At 37.7% G+C, this 10,335-nt stretch overlaps 1 protein-coding gene across 1 annotated transcript; it reads left to right on the forward strand.

Moving 5' to 3' along the window:
- Nucleotides 1-1,326: 1,326 nt before the first annotated feature.
- TEX30 (testis expressed 30) lies at nucleotides 1,327-5,320 on the forward strand (the record flags this gene model as incomplete). Its single annotated transcript, XM_084778736.1, has 4 exons — nucleotides 1,327-1,410; nucleotides 3,406-3,457; nucleotides 3,859-4,064; nucleotides 4,871-5,320. 4 exons carry the CDS (start codon nucleotides 1,327-1,329, stop codon nucleotides 5,042-5,044), a joined length of 516 nt encoding a protein of 171 aa, XP_084634862.1. The 3' UTR covers nucleotides 5,045-5,320.
- Between the last annotated feature and the right edge of the window lie 5,015 nt (nucleotides 5,321-10,335).

Raw genomic sequence — 10,335 nt, forward strand, 5'->3', positions numbered from 1 at the left:
ATGGCCTTGAGTTGATATCTTTAGCCTCCTGGCTCTGGGATTAGAGGCCTGTACTACCACACCTGGCTAGTCTATATTTTTATTTTCTTTTGTATTCCATTTTATTGCCAGAATTTTGCCGAACTCTTTTAGAGAGTTTAAGTATTTCTTCTTTGTTAATGAATTAAAGATTAGATGCTCTTTAAATATTTGAAATAATTTACAGTGAGTTGTTTTGGACCAGATTTTCTTTGTGGGAATTTGTGTGATTAATTTTAACTTTTTAAAAAAGATTTATTTATTTATTATGTATATAGTGCTCTGCCTGCATGTGTACCTGCATGCCAGACGAGGGTATCATGTTATATTATAAATGGCTGTGAGCTACCATATGTTTGCTGGGAATTGAACTCAGGACCTCTGGAGGAGCAGTTAGTGCTCTTAACCTCTGATCCATCTCTCCAGCCCCTAATTTTAACTTCTTTAAAAGATGTATACTTTCTGCTATTTTCTTATGTAGGTTTTGGAGAGGGTATTTTCAAGGGAGGGAGGGAGAGAGAGCATTGAGCATCTGACCTTGCCTTCCACTGTGTTTGAGACAGGGTCTCTTTGCTACTGTGTAAGCCAGGGTAGTTGGCCCAGATTTTCCTGTACCTGCCTCTTCTTGCCTAGGAACACTGGGATTAGAGATGTGCACTACTGTGCCTGTTTTCCATGGGTTCTGGTGATTCCAACTCAGGTCCTCAGGCTTATGTGGCAAGTACTTTTATTTATATTCCCAGTCCTATAGGATGACTCCCAAGTTCTAGGATTAGAGCCTATAGGGATGTGCCATCTTGTCTAGCTTAATACTCCTTCATGATTTTTTTTTTTTACTGAGTATTAATGAAATATTTAAATATTTGTTTCCTTATACAGCTTTGGAAAAAGTTTTGTTAGTTAGTGATAGTTTAGTATTGCTCTGCTATTGTATTTCATGGAGAAAGAAAAGAATGCAGGGTTGAAGGTTATTGAATTAAACATAGGCATTTGTGCGTGCATGTCTTCTTTTTTTTTTTAATACTGACTGTAGTTTTCCCTCCCTCCACTCCTTCCATCCCTTCTCTTCCACCTGCCCTTTCTCCAGCTTCTGTTTCCTTCCCTTCAGAAAAGAACAGGCCTCTCAGGGATATCAACCAAACATAGCATGACAAGTTAAAATAAGAGTAGCCACATACCCTCATATTAAGGCTGGATGAAGCAACCCAGTAGGAGGAAAAGGGCCCCAAGAGTAGGCAAAAGAGTCAGAGACAGCCCTCCACTTCCACTGTTACAGTTCCTACAAGAACACCACCCTACACAACTGTAATGGCTGTGCAGAGGACCCAGCTCAGACCGTCGGGCTCCCTCATCGTTGCTTCAGTCTCCCTGAGCACCTGTGTGTCCTGCTTAGTTGGTTTTTGTGGGCTGTGTTCTTGTGGTGTTGACCCCCTTGGCTCTTACACTCCTTCCTCTCCCTCTTCTGTGGGGTTCCCTGAGTTCTGCCTGATACATGACTGGGTCTCTGCATCTGCTCAACTCTGTATCAGTTGCTGGATGAAGCCTCTGATGACAGTTGGCTAGGTACCAATCTATGAGGACAGCAGAGTGTCATTAGGAATCATTTTATTCGTGGACTTTTTTTCTTTTTTGGCCAGTAGAGTTTGGTTCTATTCTAGACTTCTGGACTATCCAGCTTCTGGTTCCTGGCCTGTCTGCCTGTCCTGGAACTCTTTGTAGACAAGGCTGCCTTCAAACTCAGAGATCCACTTGCCTCAGCCTTTTAAGTAACAGGATCTCCAGAGTGGCTTAGCTTTGAAATGTTTTAGATAAAGCTAGTTGTCATTTGATTCATGAGTGTCATATAAACAAACAAATTATAGTATTAGAACAATGAAAGCAATTGAACAAAAACAGTAAGGTAATCAGTGTTTTATGGCCTTTTGATATAAATAAATCCATTTCAAGGGTTAATCCTCTGTGCTATAATACCTAAAGGAGACAATTTAGTCAAGAAAATAAGTAAGTTTAAAGGTAGTCAAGGGTCCACTTAATACACAAATTCTTCTTTTAGTCCAGATTCAAATCTGTAGTTCTTCCTTTGCCGCTCGAAACAATGTGCAAGGACTGCCCAAAGCAGTGTTTCTTTCTAGAGTTTTAAATATTGTTTAGTGCATACTTAGGTAAACATTTTAATTTTGCTGAAATTGCACTGGAACTACCAAGCGCAGCTCATGAGGCTGGTGAGAGATGGGTAAACAAAGTACTTTTTTCAGCCATGCTTGACTAGGTTGTAAAGTTAGCTTTTTCATAGGCTCTCCTACGTTGTCATCGAAAAGTAGAACTCAAGATTAGAGTGATTATCCAATTCCTCACTCAGGGTCATTTTCAGGTAGTGGAAGATACGTATTTTAAAGGAGGCTCCAGTAAGGGAGCTGAGGGAACTGTCTCTGGCATAGTTTATGCAGTTTTTACTTTTGATTTTGCCCACACAGGAAAAATCTCTTTCTTTCCCTCTTATCAATTTTAAGGTTTGATCATCCAGTTTATTAATTCAAGGAATTAGCCATCTCTTTGTCACATGATAATCTCCTTATCTTCTTTAAGTATTTTAATAACAATTTGAATCAGTGTCCAAAATTGACCCAAAATGGAGCAGATATCTTTTCCCTTTATTTATATGCCTTTTCAATATTCTTTTAGACTCTATCCCATACTTCTTTTGGAATAGGGATTATGATCATAAACATTTAACTTGCAAACAGTCTCGTAGTTATGATTTTGACACATGTGCTCCTCCTTTCTTTAAGAAATGATGCACAAGTTCAACATAGGGCAAAATCTTTCTTGGTTTCTGCATTAATATGCTCTTTAAAAATCCCTACTGTCTTACCTCATAGCCGACTTCAAGTCCAGTTCAGGTGCCACTTTATTTACAGCTCTAGAGGTGATTGGGAACTGGGAAAATGGAGAAAATAAATGAGACTAAAATCTCATGCAATAACCAACTGAAGTAAACTCACTCCTATGCACTACAGTTAGGGGGAGCGTAAAAACACATTTCAAGAACAATTCTGTATTTTGAAGAAACTAAGGTCACAAGACTCTTGTCTTGTTTTATTGGCATTTTCTCACAAGCACTCAGAATCTCACACTCCATTCTTGGATTGTGTACCAACAGTTTACTGCTTGCATATTTTTATAAGGGCAAATTTTATTTTTTCCTGACATAATAACCAACATAAGGATTAATAATGAATATATGACCAGAAGAGGAAAGAACTATATCTCCTGTAAGAATCTGTACAGTTGTCTTTGCATAAAATTTTATATACGTCGTTAATGATAAGAATATCCAGTGGAATATGATATGAGAGGAATTGACAATTTTTTGGTTGGTTTACCTAGAATTACCTAAAGACCTCAGGAGAATACAAACTTGCCGGTGTTTTTCTTGGAGGTAAGCTTCAGTGTTAACTGTATTATTATGATGATATTAAAATTGATAACAGGAAATTAATTTAAGAGTTATTTTGTTTAAAGCAAATTTAAAGCATTTGTGTATAACACTCTCCCTTTATTCACAGTTGATTCATTGAAAAAGAACTTCTTGGCCCTTTTAGTTATTGAGAAAAATAATTGTTTCTTTTTAAAGTTTGGCTCAAGCCAGATCAGTTTTTAGCTTTTAATAAAGCTGTAGGTTTCTATTAAGACCATTGGAATTTGTTAGTCACCACAGTTTTGGGTTGTGATTTTTTTTTTCACTCATAAATATGAAGAACAGCAAATCCAATTTTACCATACTATCATTACTATTGTATGTAAATATTTATATTTCTAATTGAGCTTAATTGGTTTCAGGTCGTTCAATGGGCTCAAGAGCAGCTGCTTCTGTAATGTGTCATACTGATCCAGATGACACTGATGATTTTGTTCGAGGTCTCATTTGTATTTCTTATCCACTGCACCATCCAAAGCAGCAGCATAAACTCAGAGATGAAGATCTCTTTCGTATAAAGGATCCTGTACTGTTTGTGTCAGGCTCAGCAGATGAAATGTGTGAAAAGGTGAATTGGAACTTTATGTTTGTATGAGTGAAAGAAAGATACTGGGGGCAACATTATTTATTACCTATCACATTCAGCCTCTGGACATGGTGACTCATACCTTTAATCAGGAGACAGAGGCAGATGGATGTCTATGAGTTAAAGACCAGCATGGTTATATGTATAGGAAGTTCCAGGACAGCCAGGACTATATCCACCCTGTCTCAAAACACAAAAACAACAACAAAAATGCTTATTTGTCTGTTGGTGTGTATCTTTCTTAACCTCTATCTTTAGAGTACATAAAAAAATATATATATTAACAAAACACATCTCCAAAGAGATTTGACAAATAGATGTAATTCTTATTTGAAGAATTAATAATATATAATTGGTAGGATTTGGGAGATAGTAGAGTATATATTTGCTTAATCACTTTAACTTTTAGGCAGATTGTTATTATTGACTCCAAAATGAACTTCGGCAGCATTCGTATATTACTGAATATTAGCCAAGTATTATGAAACTACTATTTCCCATAGCACACAATTTTTTAGGGAAAAAAGTTTTGGGGAAAAAATTAAACTCTAATCTGATTAACTTTTTCTTGTTACCAAATGCTTGGCATATTCTGTAATGTGATTGCTTGAGAAAACTGGACTGCCTCTGTTGTAGATGTTTCATTATATACCCCATTGTCTATAAAGTTGTGTGTAGAGCAGGTATTTAATGGAAACTCTTGAGTGAATGCCAGTCCAGTTAGATGAGGGAAGGATAATCTTTACTAAATATCAATAGTCTAATACCCTCTTCTCTTTCCTCTGTAGAACTTATTGGAGAAAGTAGCACAGAAAATGCAAGCTCCCAGTAAAATCCATTGGATTGAGAAGGCTAATCATTCCATGGCTGTGAAGGGACGGTCAACAAATGATGTATTCAAAGAAATAAATACACAGATCTTGTTTTGGATCCAAGAAATCACTGAAATGGATAAGAAATAATTGTTGTTAAAAGTCATGTTATTTTGAATAAAAGTATGGTTAATTTGATAAGTAAAGTATACCTCTCAGCCTTGTGAGATATATTTCAGACTAATGTTCTTTAATGTTGCCCTATTTTTGAAACATTGTATTATGAAAATATCCTTTACAAGATGTCTTTTTAAAGCACTGTTATAGTTATATGGAGATAATGTACAAATATTGAAGGTTGTCTATAATTTATTTTCATTCATATAGTTAAGTTTTGAAAAATTAAACATTTGCATTTTGTTACAATGGTGCTTTTGTCTTACTCTGAAATGCTTAATTTTGAAAAGCAGTATCACCTTTTAAAAAGAAAAGAAAGTGCTGGCAAGATGGCTCATTTTTAAAGGGCTTGTTAGGCAAGTATGAATACTTAAATATTATAAAGTTTCTTTTCATTTATTTATCTTGGGGATGTACAGATGTCAAAGGACAACTTGGGATAGTGGGTTCATGTTGGCAAATGACCTTAGCATCTTGCCAGCCCCTGAATTCAATCCCTAGTACCAATATAAAGAAGTGGGTACAACAGCATGCCCTTGTAAATCTAGTACTGGGACTTGCTGGCCATACAGTTTAACCAAATCAGTGTGCTCCATCTTCAGAGGTAGTGTCTTTCAAAAGTAAAGTGGAACACAAATGTATAAACCTCTGGACTCCACCTTCATATTGACATGTGCACACACACACATACACAAAGTTAAAGGGATAGTATCGTGGGTGATTGTTCAGACTTGTAGCTTGAAACCCTGTGCTCAACACTGTTAAAAGAAGCATATAGAACATGGAGGTGGTTTCAAACAACCCTGAATGTTTTGAGAGTACAGTAGCAGTTTTCATAAAATGTGTGCTTAAGGTCTATTAGGTAAAACTTGGGTAGTAGATTTGCAAAAAATACTTGAGGGCTTTCAGCATCATTTATGAAGTCAATAGAGAATTCATTAAAGAGAAAGTTAAAAATAGCTAAATAGTTCAATTAATACATGCAGAATTAGGGGTTCTTAGAAGGTATACAAAATGAGATTAATGTTAAATTTCTAAAGACATTTTAAATGACTGGTACTATGCTAAATTCTATCTGTAGCTTACCTACTACTGCTCTAGATACTAAGCTTCAACTTGTCCAGACATCTTTGAGAATCCCTCATTCATTCTACCCTGGTAGAGTAGATCAGTTTTAGTTATTTTATTCCATACGTAGATATGGTATAAGTAAAAACCTGGGTAGCCGTTCAGATCATTTATATTATAGCAGAAAAATGATGTATAGCTATAATTTCAAATTTTCCTTATCACTGTATATAATACTCTTTTTTAGCCATTCCCTTAAATGTGTAAAACGAATGAATATTTTAAAAATTTAAATTCTATGGATGTCAAGATATTGTAAGCCAAAAAACAAACAAACAAACAAAGTACCCCAAGCTATCAGAAATATAATCATTGGTCCAGTAACAGCTATATGTCCATCGACAAATGAACAAATGTAGCTCAGTGGTAGAGCTCTTGTCTAGTATGAATAAGGTCCTGGATTCAATCTGGCCGACAGAAAAATTATAAAAGTGAAAGGACAGTACAAAAGGAAACTTCCAAACCATCAAAATATAGAAATAATGATAAAGTAGGTTTAAAAATAAGGCTATGCAAAATTCCAAGCTTAACAAAGCTAAAACATAGGCAACTGTGCTGGCTAGTTTATGTCAGCTTGACACAAGCTTGAGTTATCTGAAAGGAAGAAAACTGAATTGAGAAAATATCTCCATAAGATCAGCTGTAAGGCATTTTCTATGTGGTTGATTTGGTAGAGCCCAGCCCATTGTGGATGGTGCCATCCCTGGCCTGGTGATCTTGGATTCTGTAAGAAAGCAGGATGAGCAACTCATGGGGATCACACCAGTGAGCAGCATTGTTCCGTAGCTTCATCAGTTCCTGCCTCCAGGTGCCTGCCCTGACTTCCCTCAGTGATGGGGCAGTTGCCTGAAGTGTAAACTGTAAATCCTTTCCTCTCCAACTTCCTTTTGATTATAATGCTTCATCACAGCAGTAGAAACCCTAAGACAGTAATCAAATATACTACTTTGAATAGGAATTATAGACACTCAAAAATTAACCCTGAGTGGTGTATTAAAAAAATTACTATGGAAGGACACAGTCAACAGAACAAAATGACAGCCTGGGAAAATATCTTCACCAACCCTACATTGGAAAAAGGGCTGATATCCAATATATATATATATAAACTCAAGAAATTAAATACCACCAAACCAAAAAAAAAAAAACCTAATTAAAAAATTAGGGTACAGAGCTAAACAGAATTGTCAACAAAAGAATATCAAATGGCTGAGAAACACTTAAGGAAATGCTCACCATCCATAGTCATCGGCAAAATGCAAATCAAAATGACTCTGAGATTCCATCTTACACCTACCAGACTAAGATCAAAAACTCAACTGACAGCACATGCTGGTGAGGATGTGGAGAGAGGTGAACACACCTCCATTGCTGGTGGAAGTGCAAACTTGTACAACCACTTCGAAAGTCAATCTGGTGCTTTCTCAGGAAATTGGGCATAGTGCTACCTAAAGACCCAGCTATTCACTCCTGGGAATACACCCAAAAGATGCTTCACCATACACACCAAGAACATTTGCTCAACTATGATTATACCACCTTTATTCGTAATAGCCAGAATCTGGAAACAACCTAGACGTCCCTCAACTGAAGAATGGATAAAGAAACTCAGATATATATGCACAATGGAATACTACTCAGCTATCAAAAACAAGGAAATCTTGAAATTTGCAGACAGATGGATGAAACTAGAAATGGTCATCCTGAATGAGGTAACCCAGACCCAGAAAGACAAGCATCGTATATCACTTATAAGCGGATATTAGCCTAACATAGATGCCCTCTGAGAGACTCCACACAGTGGGGGATCCGGATGGATAATGGGACATGCAGCCAGACTCATAATGAAGAACTGTGAATTGTATGGAAGAGTTGGGGGATGGAAGGATGGGGGAAGGGGATGTGGAGGGAGTTGTCAGGGACTCCATAAGGAGACTATCAAGACTGGCAGATCTGGACCCATGGGGGCCTGCACAAACTGAAGCACAAAGAACATTGCAAGCAGGGAACCTAGACCTGTCAGATGTAGCCAACAGACAGATCATTCTTCGTGTGTGTGTGTGTGTGTGTGTGTGTGTGTGTGTGTGTGTGTGTGTGTGTGTGTGTTTGTGTGTGTGTGTATGTGTGTGGTGGGGATGGGGGGAAGCCAGGGACTGTCTTTGACAAGAACTCTGGTGCCTGCGATTTGATCTCTGCCTCTCACAGGAGAGGCTCTGTGGGAACTGCTGCTAATGGGCTGTCCTCCTAATGTCCTAATTTTTACATCTTCCTTGATTATTACAAATATATGTATTTTTGTGCTGCTCACTTATGACTCATCTAAACAGAGGTTTCCAATGCAAGGAAGCATCTACGTGGCAAATTATTCTCTTCCCAGTAGGCATTTATATAAGGAGCAAACCACAGAGCTCCAGAGGCTATTCCAAGACTGTTTGATGTGTATAGGACCTTGTCAGTGAAGAACTAACTAGGGACACTGTGCTAAAGCTTGGGAACATGGAGTACAGAGGACAATACTAAAATGAATCCCCTTTGAGTTACTTAACATTAAGAGAATTTGAGAAAACGTGCCATCTTGTAAGAAAAATCAAGATACCGACTCAGCTCCTTTATATGTTATCAGAAAATCCACCACCACCACCCAAAAAAACATAAAAGACTTAAAAATCTAGAGGAAATGATACCATGGCCACTGTGCATGTGTGGAGGTACAGAAGTGAAGGCATACTTGAAGAACACAGTGATTACAAAAGTTCTTAAAGCTATAGACTCTCTGCCAAACACTCTGGAGAACTGTCTTTGTAAGGTCAGAATCGAAGATCAGAAAGAACACAAGGTAAACACAAGTACCTTTAGGCTACTCAGTGGCCAGGAGACTCTCAGTTCTGTTTAGAATGAGCTGTTTCTCTCCTGAGCCCCAGTTCTGTGGGAAATAAGAGCTCAGCAATTCTGATGCACTCAGAGGACTAAACTTCAGCAGAATAAAGACCTCTTTTCTCAACTCATCTTGAATAAATGAAGTGCAAGAAGTACTAATCACATCATCAAAATAAAAATGCTATACATCCAAAACAGTGTTGTTCACACTGTCCTGTGGCTAAATCTGTGTTTGACTAGTGAGCTTCCAGGCCCACCCACCTAGATCAGGGACTAAGCAGTCTAAATATGCCTGAGACCCATTCTTATTTCTGATCTTAGGACATCAAAAGAAAATTCACCAATAAGCCATTCAAAAGTTTGATTTTGAATGTATGAAAAGACTGTTAGTAGTGAACTGGAATGAACCTTTTATTGAAAAGAAGTATAAAGTGTTCTAAGAAGCCATGCAAGATCAACTGAGACAGTTTATTATATGTTCTACACAGTGGCCACAGTATATACTTTAACTAAAAAGCTATTTGGTATATGTCAAACTTAAACTAACTAAGAAAACCAGTTTTATTTTTATTGTTTTGTTTTTTATACAAGGCCTTACTATTAACCCTTGATATCTTAAAACTTGCTATGTAGTCCAGAGTGGTCTAGAACTAACAGATCTGCCTGCCTCTGTCTCTTGAGTGCTGGAATTAAAGACTTGTGACACCATGCCAAACTTTTTTTTCTTGACTACAAGGAAGCATAAAATACTTGAAAGGCCAAGGTAAAGCATTTCCATGAGTTCCAGGCCAGACTAAGCTATATAAAGAGTTCCAGGCTACCCTGTGTCACAGAAGACGACCTTGTGTCTCAAGAAAAAATAAAAGGAAGTCTAATTACATAATTATGCCGACTGAGGTGGTGCACACTTGTGCTGAGGCAGGAGGATCTCTGGTTGAAGGGCAGCCTGGAAGCCTGGATTACATAAGGGTTCCAGGCCAGTGCCGCCATGTACTGCAAGGCCTTACCAAAAAGATAAATAAATGGCCTGCGTACTTCCAACACTAGGACCAGGCATGGGCTGCACATGTTTTACCTGTGACCTTTTGTTACTGCAGGAGTTGCTGTGAGCTCAGTTAAACAGCCACTATGACATATACCTTACTTTACTCAGGCCTGGAGCAAGCACTGCACCATTGGATACAGGCACTGAATGACAGTAGAAGTGGTTTTTTTTTCTGGCAGAGAAGTGTTTTTTTTTTTTTCCTGGCCCGTGTTTA

This window comes from Acomys minous (assembly GCF_964271855.1).
Source record: "Acomys minous genome assembly, chromosome: 4".
In the NCBI taxonomy this organism is placed as follows: domain Eukaryota; kingdom Metazoa; phylum Chordata; class Mammalia; order Rodentia; family Muridae; genus Acomys; species Acomys minous.